We start from the raw sequence: 18,535 nt of genomic DNA on the forward strand, positions 1-18,535 counted from the left end.
CAGATGAAGCTACCGCCCGCGATGCTGCTGTCCTGTATGGCCCAGCCCCCTCCCTGCTGCCTGCGGTGCTGCTGTCCTGTATGGTCCAGCTCCCTCCCTGCTGCCTGCGGTGCTGCTGTCCTGTATGGTCCAGCTCCCTCCCTGCTCGTGGCCAGGGAGAGCAGTGGAAGATGCAGCAGCGCTTGGGTTCTGATTGCCCATGTGGGAGACCTGGGAAGGTGGCAGAGCAGACCAGAATCCAGGGCCCTGTCCATGTCCACCTGTCAGTCACATGGCACACTTTCTCTAGCTTCTCTCTGGGTTCTTCTTCTTCTTTTTTTATTTTTTTGAGATTTATTTATTTTTTTTGAAAGACAGACCTACAGAGAGGAGAGTTAGAGAAATATGTTCCATCTGCTGGTTCATTTGCCAAGTGGCCGCAATGGCTGGAGCTGAACTAATCCAGAGCCAGGAGCCAGGAGCCTCTTAGGGTCTGCCATGCAGGTGCAGGGTCCCAAGGCTTTGGGCTGTCCTCAACTGCTTTCTCATGCCACAGGCAGGGAGCTGGAAGGGAAATGGGGCAGCCAGGATATGAACAGCACTCCGTATGGGATCCCAGTGAGTGCAAGGTGAGGATTTAGCCACTAGGCTACTGCGCCAGGTCCTTCTTTGCAGGTTTTAAGAGAAGGCACAGCCCTTTTACTCTGCGTTCTGGTTTTCACTGGTTCTGGGGGGAGGTTGAGGCTGGGTTACCCTGTGTGTGGAGTTGGGGTCCCTGGTGTGGGCTGGGTCTGTTCACGCTGCCCTGGGGCCTGGCTACAGGGCCTGCTCACCAGCGGAGTGGAGTTTGAGTCACTGCCTGCTGCGCTGTCCCTTCCCGCCGAGTCCGGCCTTTACCCAGTGACACTTGTCGGAGTCCCACGAACTCCTGGAACGATTACGGTGAATGGTAAGTGGGCGCTTCTGAGGGGCTGCGGGCCCTTGTCCCGTGCCCGGGGCCTGGAGATGCTTGTTGAGTGGAGGGTGGATGTGGCTTCCTGCTGAGGGGCCAGGGTTCCCCTGTGCACTGACCCTCATGGGCACACCTCCCTCGTCTGCCACTTCTTCCTTCCAGTCTTCCAGTGGCCAACGGCCCAGCTGCTGCCTCCACAGCATAAACCTCGCTGATGACAGCACGTCCTCTTGTGCACACTGCTTGCTGTTGGGCCTCTTGGGACAGGTGGCTGTGCCTCTGGAGTCCCTGTGTCCCCTCTGTGCTTGAGTTCCGCCCTTAGGCCTCTGCCAGAGCATGTCCTTGATGTCATGGGCAGTGGGTTTTCTGCCCAAGCTGGGGCTAGTTGTCTGGCGTTCTTGTTGCCCGGCTGCCCGGTTGCCACAGTGCACTTGGGACAGGAGCTCTGTTCTCTGGCCACCCCTTCCAGGTTGCTGCCATCTCTCTGGCCTTCCCTTGTTGGTCTGGTCTTGTGCAGGTGCTGCCATGCAGCTCCACCCTTCAGACAGGCGCTCCTCCCTCCACAGCTCTCAGTGCATCCCCTGCCGTGATGGCATCGGCAGCGCCCCAGGACTGCTGACCACTCTGCGGTTTGGATGTCCCTGCGCTTCGCAGCCATGCCCCTGCTGTCCAATGGGCAGGGCATTTTGTGTGGGACAGTTCCCTCCCCGAAGGTGTCACTGTCAAGCAGCTGCCTTCGCCTTGTTCTCGAGGGGCGCCATTCCTCCTCACTGTGGGTTTTTTATGCTCACTGACCCTGCTCAACTCTTCATGCCATTAGCCACTCCCATTGGGCACTTTCTGTCTGCCAGGTCCAGAATCCGCTTGTGTTTGGGCTGGGAAGCATCCTGCCACTCTCCCTGCCTCTGGATGGTGTGCCCCTGTGTCTCTCAGGTGGCAGCGGAGTGGCTGGCCTGCTCGCAGGCCGGCTTTATCCCTTGGTTGTGTTTGTGTTGTCCAGGCTGTTCTGCTGCCCCATGCTGTCTGGCCTCGTGCAGCTCCGCGGTGGCCTCCAGCTGGGCTATGTTTTGGTCCTCTGCCTGTGCTCTCCTGTATGTGCCCTCAAACCTGGAAGGCTGTCCTCTTTTCCTCTTGCCTCAGCTGCCCGTGTTGGCTTAGGGCCCGGGGTGCCATGCCTTTCCCTGCCAGCTGTGCGATAGATTCTTTCCCACTGTATCCCTGGCGGTCCGTGTGTCTCAGCCAGCTATACTCAGCGCCCAGTGGAGCCTTACACTGAGTAGGCCGTCTGTGCATCTGCCGGCCGGGAGAACAAGTATCCCCTGGAAAATATCCCTTTCAGGCCAGAAAGGCAGATCTGATCACAGGGTGGGTGTGTCATTGCCAGTGCCGAGAGGGAGCCCAGCGCCCATGTCGGGGGCTTGGAGTGGGAGCAGACTCTCAGGTGGCCCTGAGCTGGAAGGTTGGTTATCCAGCTGGGGCTGCGAGGGAAGGGGAGAAGAAATGGGGAAGAGGGGTGGGATTGTCCAGCGGTGCCCAGGGGCCACCCCCAAGGTAACGGGGGCTGCAGACTGGTGCAGTCCTCCATGGGGCTCCCAGGAGACCGAGGCGGGGCAGCACGAGACCCAGGTGGGGCTGGGGAGCAGCGAGACAGCTTGCAGAGGAGTAGCTGAGCCTGAAGGGCTTGTGCCAGGTGGGTGGCACGTCACGGCCCTGGGTTTGTTGGTGCAGGAGTGGCTATGGTCTCGGCAGCAGAGTCCCTGAGAGTGGTCAGTGTTGCTCGTTGGTGTGCTGTGGGCACCACGCCGGGTGGGCTGACTGTGTCCAAGTGTGTGGCCCTCCAGTCTTTGTTGTCAGACTCGGTGCTTGCAAGTTATTTTCGGCAAGGATTAGGAAAGTGTTGGCTCTAATTAGGAATTATAAAATAGTGGCTGTTCACAGACAGATTCTGCCTTGAGTTCCTTAAGACACGAAGGTGCCGGGGTCCCTAGTGCCAGAGGTGTGAGTTTCTGGGAAGACAGCGTGTGCCCAGGTGTTTGCAGCAGCATGCGCGGAGTGGCAGGAGAGGGGGCTCTGGAAGGGACGTGCTTGCTAGGCGGGAACATCAGGCCACCGAGTTTGATTTCTTTTTGTTGCACTATGTGTGAATGCTGTCGACAACAGTGAGCAAACCCTCCAAAGGCATTCTGGGACTTCAGTAGTCTCAAGTGCTTTGTCTTACCTCAGACGACATAAGCACACACGCCAGGCAGACTTGCCCCGTTGCGAAGTTGCTGCAGGGCCGTTGATTGGCTCTTGAGCTTTCGTCTCTCAGCAGAAGGTTCTGGAGCATTTCCTGGGTGCTCACTAAATTGCACCCTGTCTTGGGAAGGAATATAAACTGTTCTCTGTGGAGAGGGCTGTGTCTGAGAGGCAAGTGGGTGCAGGGTGGAGACGTGGAGTATGGATGGGATTGGCCTTGTGGGAGTGGAGGGGAGCGGAGCAGGTGCAGGTACTGTTGTCGGATCCCATTCCAGAGGAGCCCCTGAGGGACCCTGGGTGGGTGAGGGAGCTGCAGCGGGCACCCCACAGGTGCTGGGTAGACGCTGGGACTCAGGTCTCGTGAAGGGTTGCCCTTGCTGCTGGTCACGGGATTTCAGGCATGGATGCAAGGGTGGCCGGGGGGCCCAAAGCGCTGCCAGGAATCCTGACGTCTGCATTGTGTCCCAGGTTACCACACCACCGTCTTTGGCGTTGTCAGCAACTGTTTGCTGGACCACCTGCCAGCCATAAAGACCAGTGGCTCTACTGTGGAGGTCATCCCCGCCCTGCCCAGGCTGCAGATCAGCACCTCCCTGCCCAGGTACCGGGGGCCAAGGGGCGGGCAGGAGGCATCCCTGAGGAGCCTTGCACCCTGTGCACACTGGCTCCGAGGTGTCCATAGGAGCAGGGTGCCATGGGAGGTGGGGCCATGTTGTCTGCTCCGGCCAATCACAGTCAGAGGCCTCCTGACCAAGACCAGGACCCAGAGTTAACCTAGACGTGCTGAAAGAGCCAGGCTCTCAGAGCATCCCAGGAAAACATTACGCTCTCTTACAGAATTGCTTCATTTTGCTTACTTATTTTGAAGTCAATAGAGAGAGAGGACACACACACAGATCTTCCATCTGCTGGTTCACTCCCCAGATGGCTGCAATAGCCAGCGCTGGGCCAGGCTGAAGCCAGTAGGCAGGAGCTTCCTCTGGATGTCCACAGGAGTGTGGGGCCTGAGGACTTGAGGTATCTTTTGCTGCTTTTTCCAGACCATTAGCAGGGAGCTAGCTGGGTCAGAAGCGGAGCAGCAGGGACATGAACCTGTGCTGGGATACCCCATTTCACAGGCGGCAGCTTTACCTGCTGCGCCGTGATGCTGGCCCCAGTTGCTTTCTGTTTGGGATTTTTAGTGCCACAGGGAATGTGAAGGAGAAAGGGCGGTGGCCGTCAGGAGGCCCGGGTGGTCAGTCACAGGGAGTGGGAGGGAGACAGGGCGTGGCCGTCAGGAGGCCCGGGTGGTCAGTCACAGAGTGTGAGGGAGACAGGGCGTGGCCGTCAGGAGGCCCGGTGGTCAGTGGAGCACTCACTCAGGTGCTTCCGGCTGCTTACCTGCAGAGTGGCATAGGTGACTTTGTGAAATCACACTGGCGAGCTTTTCGTCCCTCTTACAGTTTCTTCAGTAAGATTTCATCTGCGGTTTTTTTCTAAAGGACACTCTTAAGAAACCTCCACATCACATAACTGGAATTCGGGGTCATCTCAGCCGTTGCCATGAGGGCTGACACTTCACAGACGTCGTTTGCTTCTTTTCGCTGGTGTGTTTGGGGTTGTCTGAAAGGTTGTAAGCTCTTCAGCATGTCTGATGCATACTTGTTAGCTGCTGGGCTGGGTGCCTAAGCTGAGCTGTGAGCTGAGTGGTGTTGGGCTCTGACCTAAAGGTTGTGGGGTGGAGTAGGAGGGCGGACAGGCCCAGAACCAGTACCGTGTTCTGTTCTTGCAGCCCTGCCAGGTCCCTGTGCTGGAGGAGCTGTCGGGGGGTGGGTGGGATTCCTTCCTGAGGCAGTGCTGAGAATGCTGGCAGGCAGGGAGGAGGTGTTGACGTGCACAGTGGTCAGGTGCAGAAAGCACTGTGCAACAAAATGCAATATAGATTAACACAAGAGTGGTCATGGCCTGACGGCGAGGTCAGAGGGCCAAGCCTGTGAGGTCACGGCCTGACGGCGAGGTCAGAGGGCCAAGCCTGTGAGGTCACGGCCTGATGGCGAGGTCAGAGGGCCAAGCCTGTGAGGTCACGGCCTGATGGCGAGGTCAGAGGGCCAAGCCTGTGAGGTCATGGCCTGACGGCAAGGTCAGAGGGCCAAGCCTGTGAGGTCACGGCCTGACGGCGAGGTCAGAGGGCCAAGCCTGTGAGGTCACGGCCTGATGGCGAGCCCGGAGGGCCAGGAGGGCTGAGCTTGTGAGCAGGGCGGGCCCAGCTTGAGAGGGTGGGGCTGTGGTGTTGCCACACTGGCATCCCACATGGGTGCTAGTTTGGGTCCTGACTGCTCTCTTCCCATCTTTCTTACTGTGGGCGAGATGGCCGAGGTGTTGGCCTCTACACCCTCGTGGCAGGCCTGGAAGGAACTCCTGCTTTAGATTGGCCCACTCTTGCCATTGCAGCCGTTTGAGTGACCCTATGGGTGGGGTCTCTTTCTCTTGGTCTCTGTCTCTCTCTGTAACTCTGACTTTCTAGTACATCTTTAAAAAAGAGAAGGCAGGTGAGAGTTCTTATGACCTTGAATTAGGCAAAGATTTCTGTGACATATCAACAAGAGCACGATCCACACAGTAAAAGGCTGATGGATTGAGCTTCCTCAGAGTTAAAAAGCCTTGGTGTTTCCAGAGATACCATTAAGAAAATGGATAGTTCTCAGGCTGCAAGGAAACATTTGTATAGCATGTCTGATGAAGAGCTGCTGTTTAGCTCCCAAGCCCTGTGATAAAGAAGGCAAAAGACTTCATTAACAAGTTGGCATAGCCTGGGCATCTCTCTCCCCACGAAAGATGTACCCAGAGCTACCGAGCCACCCGGAAGGGTGCGTGACGATGTCAGTCTTTGTGGTGCTGGCACCAGGCAAGATCGCCGCTCCACCTGTCAGGTGGCTCTCGGCACAAGATAGACAGAAGCCAGCCTGCTGTGTGCAGCCGGAAGTGGAGCAGTGCAGCTCGGGGCTCCCTGTCAGCTCCGTCAGCCTTGCCGAATGCCTCTGCAGTCGGGCGTACACGAGACCGACAGGACGCACAGAAACGCAAAGACACATATGTGATTGTTGAGGCCCGAGTCCTCGTAACTTCAACCCTGATGACGCTGGTCGCTGGTGGGTGGCTGAGCCAAAACGGGCGGCTGCCACATGTGGACGACCAGGGCCCCAGTGTAAACACCAGTGTACACCTGGGTTCTGCTGGGCAGTGTAGGCGAGCAGCACCCCCCAACAGAAAGTGTCCCCGTGTACACCCGGGGTCCACTTGGCAGTGTAGATGAGCAGGGCCCCACGGGAAGTGTCCCTGTGTACACCCGGGGTCCACTTGGCAGTGTAGATGAGCAGGGCCCCACAGGAAGTGTCCCCGTGTACACCCGGGGTCCACTTCGCAGTGTAGATGAGCAGGGCCCCACAGGAAGTGTCCCTGTGTACACCCGGGGTCCACTTGGCAGTGTAGATGAGCAGGGCCCCACGGGAAGTGTCCCCGTGTACACCCGGGGTCTGCTCAGTGGTGTAGGCGAGTAGGCCCTGGCACAGGCCTCTGCAGTGGGTGCAGGAGGTCGGTGTCTTGTTGACAAGTGTGTACAGTGTACCCATTTTTCTAGTGTGACCTCTTCTGAAACAAGTATGAATTGCTGTCAATGGGCTGTGAAGGTCCCTGGGGCTCTGAGATGCCTTGGAGGGGTTCCCCATGTGTGGGACGTGAGAACCAGAGGAGTGGTGGAGACCCTGGCTTTGGGGTACAGGAAGGCTCGCCATTTGGGGAGTGAACCAGTAGGTAGGATCTCCTTCTCTGCCTCCTGGCCGAGTTTTGTTTCCTTCTCATACCTTTTCCCAGAGTGCGTGTGGCTGTCAGCAGCCTGTGTGTGAGAGGGGCTGTGCACTGTCTGTGGCCAGGGTCACACGAAGAGGTCACACATCCACTTTCCTTCCCTGGTCAAGGAAAGACACTGAAGATATATATATATCTGTACACACACACACACACACACACACACACACACACACACACGTATGTAAAGATTTATTTATTTAAAAGGCAGAGTTACAGGGAAAGAGGGAGGGGGAGGGGGAGATCTTCTGTCCACTGGTTCACTTCCCAAAATAGCCACAAAGACCAGGCCTGGGCTAGACTGAAGCCAGGAGCTTCTTCTGGGTCTCCCATGTGGGTTCAGGGTCCCAAGGACTTGGACCAGCCTCCACTGCTTTCCCAGGCATGTTAGAGGGAGCTGGCTGGGGAGTAGGGCAGCTGGGTCTTCAGCTGGCTCCCATAGGGACATCGGTGCTTGGAGGTGGCAGCTTCATGCACTATGCCACTGCGTGGCTCCCATGAAAGATGCTTAATGCATGGACATTCACCTTGACTCACCGCATTGTTATTTTCTTGGAAGTTGGTAGGATGTAGAAGTGCTTCTTCTGGGAGCCTGCGATGGGATGTGTGGTGTGACTGTCTCCTAGTGCCCAACCTGTCTTCAGTGTGGCTCGGTTCCTGAGTTCCAGGTTCAGTGCCGAGATCCCCTAGCCCGTGTTTTTGAAGTGCCACATGTGGCTTTCTGTACCTGGTGTGAGGAACTCTGACCTGATGCTGTGGAATTCCTCCCTCTGCCGTTTAGATCCGCGCATGCACTGCAACCCTCGTCTGGGGACGAAATCTCTGCCAATGTGTCTGTGCAGCTGTTCAATGGGGAGAGCCAGCGGCTCGTGGTCACCTTGGAGAATGTTGGCCTGGAACCCCTAGAGAAGCTGGAGGTCAGCTCCAAGCTGCTCCCCACCAAGGGTAGGTGCGGAGGGTGCCTCGGGCCCCGGGGAGGCTGGCGCGTAAGGTGGCCTGCTCATGGAGCCCCTGTTCCGAGAGCCTCCGGCTGCCTTTTCTCCTGGCCCAGTGCAGTCCCGATGGGAGGGATGTGAGTCACACACTGCACTTTGCAGGCCCATGACTCGGCCCTTGGCATGCCTGGTGCCCGTCTGCTGGATCTGAACAGGGGCATTGAGTGGAGGCCTGGGAAATGGGAGCAGGTTGATGCCAGGGTGCCTGTAGCCCAGGGACCTTCCTGTCTTGGCCCCAGAAGGCAGGGAGTGTGTTGCCAACCCCTTGGACCATCTAGTGTAGCCCCTGGTCGCTGAACCTGTTTAGGGGCACTCTAATTTAGGAGTTGTGTGTCCAGCCTGCTGTGTTTTCCCCTCACCCCCATGCAGAATTGTTCTGTAACATGGGGGTGTGGTGTGGTGGGTGCTCAGGAGCCATGTTGGCCAAATGGGGGATTATGTTGTGTCAGTTGGGCAATGCCAAGTGGCGTTTGGAAGCAAAGCCAGGTTATTTCATAAAGCAAGAAAAAGCACACAGGCCCATGAGCCAGTTAGGAAGAACGAGTGAGAGAGCTGGGTAAGCTTCCCTTGCTGCCGGCAGGGAGTGCAGTGAGCCCTGCGTGCGAGCAGCATTTAGCCCCTTCTGTGGAAGTCTCTAGAAAAGCAGGTTCAGACTGAGTCATTCCCCACCCCCACCCTGCGCCACCAGATCTCAACTGGAAGTGCCGGGGCAGACAGGTGTTGTAGCTTCTGGGAGTTTCTTGCACGTTGGATGTTTTCAGACGCCCCTGATTGCTAGCAAGCTTCACGGTTTGGAGTTGCAAGGTTTGGACTGGGTATGGCCCACGAGGGTGCCCTCTCTGTGCTGATGGGAAAAAAAATCCAAAGGGTCGGTGAAGTTCCCTGGAGGCAGAGGCTGGGCAGCGGGGGAAGCCAAGGAGAATTTGCCTCCCCAGGGAGTTTGGCACCAGCAGGTGAGTGTGGAGTGTGCCAGCAGGGCTCGATGGCCTGTACTCCCTTCCAAACTGGAGTGGCAGAGGGTAACCTGCTCGGGAAGTGACCTCTGCCTTGCCCCTGCTCGGGCCTGGGAAGGCTGTCGGCCACACCTTCCTTTCCTTCTCAGCCTTGGCATCCTTCCCCATGTGGTGGCTGCTCATGCCAACACGAACCAACATAGAAGCAAGAGCAGGTACCCCAAGCAGAATGGAATCGGAAGAAAAGTTTATTTTGGTCCAAACTTTTCTTTTGAAATACGTGCATACAAGGATGATCTTCCAGCAGTTCATGAAAATGTGCTTTATGAAAATCTATGTATGGATTTGAAAGAATTTTGCACCAAAATTACCTGTGTCTTAATGCACCATGTCCCAGTCTTGAGGATTTCACCAAGAAGGCAGACTCAGGCGAGCACGCCTGTCTCCCTTGTTGGTGGAGTGCACAGAACCGATGAATGTCTTTTAGCTTTATTTTTTAAGATTTATTTTATTTTTATTGGAAAGGCAGATTTAAAGAGAAGGAGAGACAGAGAGAAAGATCTTCCATCCAAAGATTCACTCCCCAAGTGGCTGCAGTGGCTGGAGCATAACTGATCTGAAGCCAGGAGCTGGGAGCTAGGAGCTTCTCCCAGGTCTCCCACGTGGGTGCAGGATCCCAAGGCTTTGGGCCATCCTCAACTGCTTTCCCAGGCCACAGGCAGGGAACTGGTTGGGAAGCAGGGCCGTCGGAACCAGAACTGGCACTCATATGGGATCCTGGGGCTCATGCAAGGCAAGGACTTTAGCCAGTAGGCTGCTGCTCTGGGCCCAAAATTTGTTTGTTTTTATTTGAAAGGCAGATTATAGAGAGAGAAGGAGAGACAGAGGGAGAGGGCTCACATCTCTGGTCCAGTCCCCATATGCTGCAGTGGCCAGGAATGAGCCAATCTGAACCCAGGGGCCAGGGGTCTGGGGATGACCCCCAATGAGCAGGGCCTCCTTGGCTTTCTGTTGCTAGCATATCCCAGCCATTCCATTCCCAAGCAAATCTGGCAGAAACAAAGTGGGATGTACATCAATAGCATGAGTGTCTGGTCATGAGAGGGTCATGGTGACAGCTGTGGTCCCAGAGGGAGAGCATCAGGGTCTGTTCTGGCATGGGCATGGCATCCAGAGCTGGTCCCCTGGGGCAGGTTGAGTTACAGGGCTGCATTGCAGGCTGGAGAGCTGGGATGCCAGCAGAACTGAGCTGGTCTCACAGGCCTAGGCAGTGGTGTACCCTCTGGGGGTGACTGCCAGCAGACGCTCATACCTGTGCGTCCTCAGGCCAATGGGAGGTGGCGGATGCCCAGGCCAGTGTGGGAGGGCAGTAGAACATGCTGAGCATAGCGCCTGCCCGGAACCCCTTCTTAGCCCGTCCTCGTTGCCCTCCTCCCCAACTGTTGTTTTGCCTGGCCTTCTGGGAAGCCCTCTGGCTATAGAGCAGGGTTGCATCGTGTGGCTGGGGAGCCAGCACCTGCGTGCCCACATGTGAATGGCATGGGCCGCTCTGCTCAGTACTGGAACCTCATCAGCGAGCCCATTGCACTGGCTCACAGCCTGCTGCTTGGCGGGAGACAACGGACGGTGTGGCTGGAGGCCGGGCTCATCCGTTCCCTCCTCCGCATGCCTCTGCCCCTTCTGCTTCAGAATTTTCCCTGGAAAATCAACCTCTGACAGCCCATCTCATCCCATCCATATTTTCTGAGCCTTGCGTCAGAATTTTCTGGCAGGGTTGGTCCATATACCATCGTGCCTCTGTCATTACTACCACCATCCATGTTGTCATTAATTTTATCGTTGCAGAGAAGTTGTATGGTGACTTCCTGAGCTGGAAGCTGGAAGAAACCCTGGCCCAGTTTCCGCTGCAGCCTGGGCAGGCAGCCACCTTCACCGTCATGGTCAAAGTGAGCCTGGACTTCTCCTGCCAGGAGAGTCTCCTGCAGGACCTGAGTGATGGTGAGTGTCCCCGTGCTGCTGATGTGCGCCTGGCTCATTCAGGCTGCCCACCACCCTGGCTGCTTGTGAGCACAGGGCCACATTCAGGCAGGCCAGGAAGTAACAAATGCGTTTGGTGCTCACCTGCCAGGCGGGTGTCCTAAGTGAGTGGGGCAGGGGGGTATTTTACGCGTTGCCTGGGACATGGCCAGGGACTGGAGTTTGTCCTCAGCTCCTTCTCCCCATCCTCTCCTTATGACTGTCTAACACACATAGAACCACAGTCTGCTATGGGGAAGGCGCTTGCTTAGGGTCAGTGCTGTGGTGTGGGGTCAAACCTCTGCCTGTGGTGCCGGCATCCCGTATGGACACTGGTCAAGTGCCAGGTGCTCCACTCCATCCAGCTCCCTGCTGATGTGCCTGGGAGAGCAGCAGAGGACGGCCCAATCCTTTGGCCCTTGCAACTCACGTAGGAGACCTGGAAGAAGCTCCTGGCTTCCGGCCAGTTCATGTGTGGTCATGGCAGCCATCTGGAGGCATGAACCAGCAAATGGAAGATTTTCTCTCTATCTCTCTCTGTCTGTAACTCTGCCTGCTAAATAACTGAATCTTAATTTTTTTTATTTGTAAATAATTGTGTATACCCATGAGGTACAATATAGTGTTTTATTAAATGTGTATCTCATAGAATGGTTAAATCATATGTATCAGCTCAAATATTTAATTGTTTCTTTATATGAGAACTTTTTTTGAAAGGTTTATTTGATCATTTGAAAGGCAGAGTTACAGAGTAAGTTACATACCCACAGTCCTTCTGTCTGATGGTTCACTTTCTGAATGGCCAGCAGGCATGTCACTTCCTGGAACTTCCTCTGGGTCTCCCATGTCAGGTGGCAGGAGCCTAAGCACTTGGGCCATCTTCTGCTGCTTTCCTAGGCCTCTAGGAAGCTGGGTTGGAAGTGGAGCAGCTGGGACTCGAACCAGTGCCCATAGGGGATGTCTGTGTCGTGGGTGGTAGTTTACCTGCTCTGCCACAGCATTGGCCTCTCTTACTGTGATTTAATTTGCGTTTCTCTTGTGATTGGTGATGGCCATCTGAATGTATTCTTTTGAGAGATATACCTTCAAACCCTTGACCCATTTTTACACGGGGCTGTTTTCTTGTTACTGAGTCATTTGAGTTCTCTGTATTGTGATACTTGATGAGTGGTTTGTGGGTACTCTCTGCTGGCCTGTGGGCATCTCTCTGCCCCGTTGCTTGTTCCTTCTGCTGTGCAGAGGACTCTGGCTTGAGGCAATCCTGTATATCTATCTTGGCTTCTGTTGCCCATTTTGGGGTGGAGGGTGGGTTCGTGCTGACTTTCCCGTAGAAGGCAGTTGGGCAGAATGGACCATGCCCGGGCTGGGGACCTGGCAGCCATCTGCCCTGGGAAGGCTCGGTTGGACATGATGCCAGGGGCTGCCCTGGCAAGCGGACCCACACTGGGGAACTTCTGTGAGCCACAGGGGCCAAGAAGAGCACCAGTCATCCCCCCTCCCCCTTGTAGAGTTTTTCCCCATGGAAGCTTCTGGGTTGACTCCAGGGCCTTGAGGATCTGGGTGGCACTGTCATTGGACGCTGACCTGAGTGGTGTCCCTGCTGTATCACAGTGGGTGGGGACCCTTAGAAGTTCCCCATTCTCTGCTAAGCACAGCGTAAAGTGGCAACTCGCAGTTTCACGTGTGGGAATGGCCTGCTTCTGTGTTTTGGAATAAAAGCGACGGAAACGAGCGTACCGCCACACTGTGGTGCGTAAATGCAGCCAGGGAGCCATGTTCACACGTGGGACAGGACACACGTGTGCTGTCGGACGGATGCCCTCCTTGCTGATGGCTCCTAGCAGATGCTTGGGCTAGTGACAAGTGTAATGAGTGTCATTATGACAGTGACATTGTAGCAGAATGTTTCTGTTCTTAGGAAACCTGCAGGTGTGTTTAAGCGTAAAAGATGAGGTGCCTGCCTGCACTTTGATACAGTTCAGGAAACGGAGACTGAGTGAATGTGAAATGAAGTGAATGCTGAATTGTTACAAATTAGAGATAAATGGTATATTAACTATTTCTACTCTTTGTACTTTAGAGACAGAGAGAGAGAGACAGACAGACATATGAAAGGTCTTCTATTTTCTGGTTCATTCCCCAAATGCCCACGGTAGCCAGGCGGGCCAGGAGCCTGGAGCTCCATCTGGGCGTCCCACATGGCTTCAGCTGTTTCCTCCCAGGGATGCGGGTCGTGCTGACTTAGTTGTGGCGTCACCCTCATTTCTATCCTTGCATGTCTTTTTTTAAAATGAAGGTTTACTATTTTCCAAAATAAAATGCTGTGAGTCAGAGATGGCTGACTCTACCATGGCATCTACCATATCTTGGTTCTAGATGAATTCTCAGAAAAAAATTTCTTTCCCCTGTCTTCAGATTCCCAGGGGACACGCGTCTGCCTCCTGCTAGCAGCCAGAGACAGCCTCACACAGAAGGCCGAGACTGGGGACAGGGGACACGTGTCTGCCTCCTGCTAGCAGCCAGCCTAGGGGAAGAGAGACACCCTCATGCAGAAGGCAGAGACTGGGGACTCACTGCAATTTCATGTTTGAGACTGGAATGTGGGAGGGTCGTGGTGAGCTGTCTTGGGCTATGGCTGTCTGTGTGATCACAGGCGACACACACAACCCAGGGGCCCCCATATACAAGCAGGTGCAGGAAAGCCACGGGCAGCCACCCAACTTGGACCCCTGCGTCCCAGTCAGCTGGCACACACACTCGTAGTGGGACAGGAGCTTCAAAGAGGAAAGTCTGTACCCGCCAGAGTGGTGAGTAAGGTGGTGAGGTTTAATGGGGGCAGGGCATCTGTCAGAACCAGCGGGGCTTTAGATTGGGGAAAACAAGGTTAAAACCAAGTTGCATGGTTTGATGGAGTGAACTCACCTGGCAGGCCAGGGCGAGGCTCCAGCGCTGGGAGCCGGGTACTTGGTTTGCACCCAGGCTGGGACCTGGGGGATGGGGCCAGCCCTTCCCATCGTGTCTGCTTCCCACGCTGTCTTCTCCTGGATGAAACGACACTGAGTATGAAGTAGATACGTTTGCTCCCAAGGTGTTGTTGCCCTGTGTTACCAGGCTGGGCAGCCCATCTGGCACCGGGCAGAGCAGGTTCTCCTTGTTGGGGAGCCAGGGACCACTTCTAAAGTTATTGGAGGTAGGGGTGGGACTCTGTAGCATAAAATACCAGATTGCTTCCAAGCCACACTTCCCTGGCTGTGGAGTTCCTTCCCACAGGTGCCCCTGTCTCACATAGGCCTGCTGCTGCCTCACTCCCTGCCTAGTAGCCGCACGACTCCTGGAGCTGGGTGACGGTGCCAGCTGACAGGTGGGGCTAGTGGTGAGGCTGTGGGGGGTGGACGAGCTGCCTAGAGTCCACAGGGATCATAGGGAAGGAAGGGGCAGAGCCGACCAAAGTCCGGGGAGTCCGGACTACCCAGGGCTCCTCTCCCCGCAGCTCACGTGCACCCACAGCGTGTCGAGGTGTTTGGGAGGAAGGGAGCAAGACCTTCCTGAAGGGATGTCAAGTGATCACGGTGAGAACACAGGAGCTGGCTGTGACAGCGTGCCCGCAGACGGGGGGTGCTGAGAGATTTCCAGCTGAGCTGAAGGAGCATCACAGAAATCCAAACTCCAACAGCTCAGACATGAGGTGGCTGGTCCTTGGATGAGAGCCGCAGAGGGGTCGGGGCCTCGGCAGTGGGTGGACTGGGGGCAGCGAGAGCACCTGGCGGCACGAGAGAGAATGATGAAAGCGGAGAAGCCGCAGGCCCGTGGAGGGGACGAACAGGAGACGTAGCCTGTGAGCGTCACATGATGGGAGGTGCACAGGTTGTCTGCCGTGAGGTGCAAGCCCTGGAACGTTCTGATTTAATAAGAGAGACTCTCCAGGGGCCCACGCTGAGGTGGTGAGTTAAGCCGCCTGCACACTGACATCCGGAATGTTTGAGTCCCGCCACTCTACTTTGATCCAGCTCACCTGCCAGTGGGAAGGCAGCAGGCTGTGGAGGACCTAGGAAAAGTTCCTGGCTCCTGGCTTCAGCCTGGTGCAGTCCTGGCTGTTGCTCTCATTTGGGGAGTGAACCAGTGGATGGAAGATCTCTCTGTGTTTCTTCCTCTCTCTCTGTAGTTCTGCCTTTCCAATGGGTGAAATCATTATTTTTAAAATCCCTGCCACAAACATTGTATATCCGAGAACAGTGACCCAGAGTAAACAAGACAGATTCTAATAAAATTACTGGACCTGAAAAAAACAAATCTTCTGGCTCTTCAGGCCGAAAATGGCAAGTGATTGATGAAATGTCAGTGGCTGTGTGTAGCGGAAGGTGCTGGAAGGCTCTCGGGTGCTGCGGTGGTGGAAACGAGAGGTAGGTCATTTTAGGTTCCCTGGTGCTTAAAGATCCCAGCGCGCTCAGCCGAGGGTTCCAGCCTCAGGCTGCGAGTGTGAGGGCTGTGCGGGCAGCAGTCCCCTCGCTGGAGAGGCAGCACCCTGAGGATGCCCAGAGGTCTCACACACGGTGTGTCATGTGGGTGTCAGGGAGAGGGCAGCATGTCGTGGCCACTGCTGCGGCTGTCTGCTCTGGAAGTGGAAGCAGAAGGAGGCAGGAGTGATTTTCCAGAACATTCTCCGTGATTACTTTGCTTATGTTCATCTTGCTGTTCGTGTTTTCAGGTGGGATGAAGCAAATGACCAACTTGGTGAGAATCCAGTTCTGTTCATATTTTTTCTTTAATATTTATTTATTTTTCCTTACTAGAGAGATTTACAGAGGAGGAGATTTAGAAAGCAAGATCCTCCATTTGCTGGTTCACTCCCCAGATGGCCACAATGTTTGGAGCTGAGCCAATCTGAAGCTAGGAGCCAGGAGCTTCCTTGGGTCCCCCACGTGGGTGCAGAGTCCCAGGGCTTTGGGCTGTCTTTGACTGCCTTCCCAGGCCACAAGCAGGGGCTGGAAGGGAAGTGGGGCAGCCAGGATATGAACTGGCATCCATATGGGATCCTGGCACATGCAGGGCGAGGACTTACTAGGCTACCATGCTGGGCCCTGTTAAGGTGATCTTTAGCTAAAATTCTTAAATGGAATACAGGAGGTAACCAACAGAAGGTACAAGAGGTTAAGTTAAGACCAGTGGAGTCTAGAATTTGGAGGAAAACCACACTGAGGGAGCAGCTTTGTGCTGGTTCCAGGGCCAGCCATTCTGCTTCTGAAGCAGCTCTGTGCCAATGCTCTGGGGAAGGTGGCAGGTGGTGGCCCCGTGCTGGGCTCCCCCGGGCTCTGCCTAGCTCAGCCCTGCCTGGCTCTGTGGCCATTTGTGGAATAAGCCAGTGGGTGAAGGATCTCTTTTTTTGTTTCTCCCTATCTCTGTGTCACTAATAAATCTTAAAAAAATCAGTAAACTGGATGGTGTTTGGCAGAGTGGTTAGAATGCTGCATCCTGTTATCAGGTTCCTTCCAGCAGCACACTGCTGGCTCAGGTGGCTCACGCAGCTGGGCCCCTGCAGTGCTGTGGGGTTCCTGTGCTTGGTAGCTGGCTCCGGCTTTGGCCTGGCCCACTCCATGGGTGCTCTCTCCATGTCTCAAGCAAAAAATGCACAGCATTTAAAAATAGGAAATCATTAGTTAAAACAAACTCTGTTCATCATCTGTCAGCCATCTCTCTGTGATTCTTATCATTTATCTGTTCGTCCATCACCCACCCTTTCTTCTTTTTCGTCATTCTTCCTGTGTGTCGGTCTGCTCCTGGCATGCCATACTCCACTGAAGGTCGGATGAGCAGCAGTAGGCATTTTTGATGCCCCCCTCATGGGTGTGAAACACTTCCCCCCACTCCAAGACAGCGGTTCTCATGGGGAGATGGCAGGGCTCAGGTCTCGAGGAGGAAGTGGAGTAGAAGGGTGACCTGGGAGTGCCTTGTCAGACTCATGACAAGAAGTTTCCAGAAAGAGTGAAGCTTATGTGCGAAGGACTCAGCCTGCAGCCGCCCCTGCTGGCAGTGGGAGTGTCTGTAAGGATGGCTGTCTTCCAGTTAAGCAGGAGTTTCTAATTGCTTATCACTGGATGGAACCAGCTTGCTGCTTATTTGTCTTTGAGTAGGGCTGACAAAGGGAGCTGCGTGTGATGGATGTAGCCTGGCTGGCAGCAGAGCGGGGTGACTGTTGTCCACAGTCCCTGGCGGACTAGGCCCGGGGCAGGAGGCGTGGACAGCAACAGCTGGGAGGCAGCCATGGCTGAGGTTCCTCCAGCGGGAAGACATGGCACCACACACGCCTGGTACTGATGGGTGCTCTCATCCAGCTTGTAATTCACAGGCCCCGGGATGGGGCAGGATAGGAAACAGACTGCACCCTGGGGCCGCAGATGGCAGGTAGAGTGGTGTCCTCCGTGTGCGGGTATGACAGAAGTAGTGGTGTGTGGTCTCCATATTGGACGGCGTGGTGGCTGCTCAGCATTGCTGGTGGACAGGACGTTGCCAAACTGAACCTTAGAGGTGGTGACTGTGGGGAGCTTTTGTTAAGAAAGATTTACTCAATTATTTGAAAGAAAGAGTTACACATGGACACACACACTGATCTTCCATCTACTGGTTCATTATTTCCCACGTTGCCTCAATGGACAAACTGAAGGCCTAGCTCATCTTTTAATTCTGTTTTTCTGGCAACCATTTGAAGTCTCCTGCAGTTGAATTCTTGCTTTTCTTTTCTTGATGTTCCCTCTGTTTCTCGCTCACGGAGGCCCCTGGAAGGCCCTAGCACCTGCCTGCTCTCGCTCCTGCACTCCCTGATGCGAGGGGTTCAAGGTGCCCCGATGACCCTTGGCGTATGCATCCTCCTGGAGCACATCTAGGACATTTCCGGCTTGTTCTGCGACCCTCAGGTCTTGACAGTTTCAAGTGCTGCTTCAAGGAGATTGTTTCAGAGCATTTTGGATGTTCCTGCACTTTGGCCTTCATAGCACTCAATTCCTTAGGGTAGCCCGTTATTACCAATTGGGGCATCATCTGGTCTACAGAATAGTATAGTGACTTTTTGGGTATTTAAAAAAATACTTATTTTTATTTGAAAGGCAGAGTTACAGAGAGAAAGATCTTCCATCTGCTCGTTTGCTCCCCAAATGGCTGCAGTGGTTGGAACTGAGCTGTTCCACAGCCAGGAGCCAGAAGCTTCTTTTGGGTCTCCCACGTGGATACAGAGGCTCAGGGACTTGGGCTATCTTCTGCTGTTTTCCCAGGCACATTAGCAGGGAGCTGGATGGGAAGTGGAGCAACCGGGACGTGAACTGTGCCCATGTGGGAAGCCTATGCCATAGACTGAAGCTTAGCCTACTGTACCATGGTGCCAGCTCCTCAAAAGTGACATTTTTATGTTACCTAGCTGTGTAGTAACTGACCTCCTGTGCGTCACAGGGCCTGATGGTGTCCCCTGTGCCCTACCCCTGCCTTAAACATGCCATGGGATGGGTAAGTGTTGGGGCCCAGTGCCCTAACATGGCACTGGTGTGAGTTCTGGCTACCCTACTTCCCACCTA

At 55.0% G+C, this 18,535-nt stretch overlaps 1 protein-coding gene across 1 annotated transcript in view; it reads left to right on the forward strand.

The window, feature by feature from the left end:
• TRAPPC9 (trafficking protein particle complex subunit 9) overlaps nt 1-18,535 on the forward strand; it is a 338,695-nt gene that overhangs the window by 69,096 nt on the left and 251,064 nt on the right. Inside the window, exons 14-17 of the mRNA XM_040988506.1 lie at nt 802-928; nt 3,638-3,770; nt 7,794-7,957; nt 10,806-10,958. Of these exons, the coding sequence (XP_040844440.1) occupies nt 802-928; nt 3,638-3,770; nt 7,794-7,957; nt 10,806-10,958 (577 nt within the window). The remainder of the gene's footprint in view (nt 1-801; nt 929-3,637; nt 3,771-7,793; nt 7,958-10,805; nt 10,959-18,535) is intronic.

Source organism: Ochotona curzoniae, unplaced genomic scaffold (genome assembly GCF_017591425.1).
Source record: "Ochotona curzoniae isolate NIBS_2020 unplaced genomic scaffold, NIBS_Ocur_1.0 contig_4895, whole genome shotgun sequence".
Taxonomy (NCBI): Eukaryota; Metazoa; Chordata; class Mammalia; order Lagomorpha; family Ochotonidae; genus Ochotona; species Ochotona curzoniae.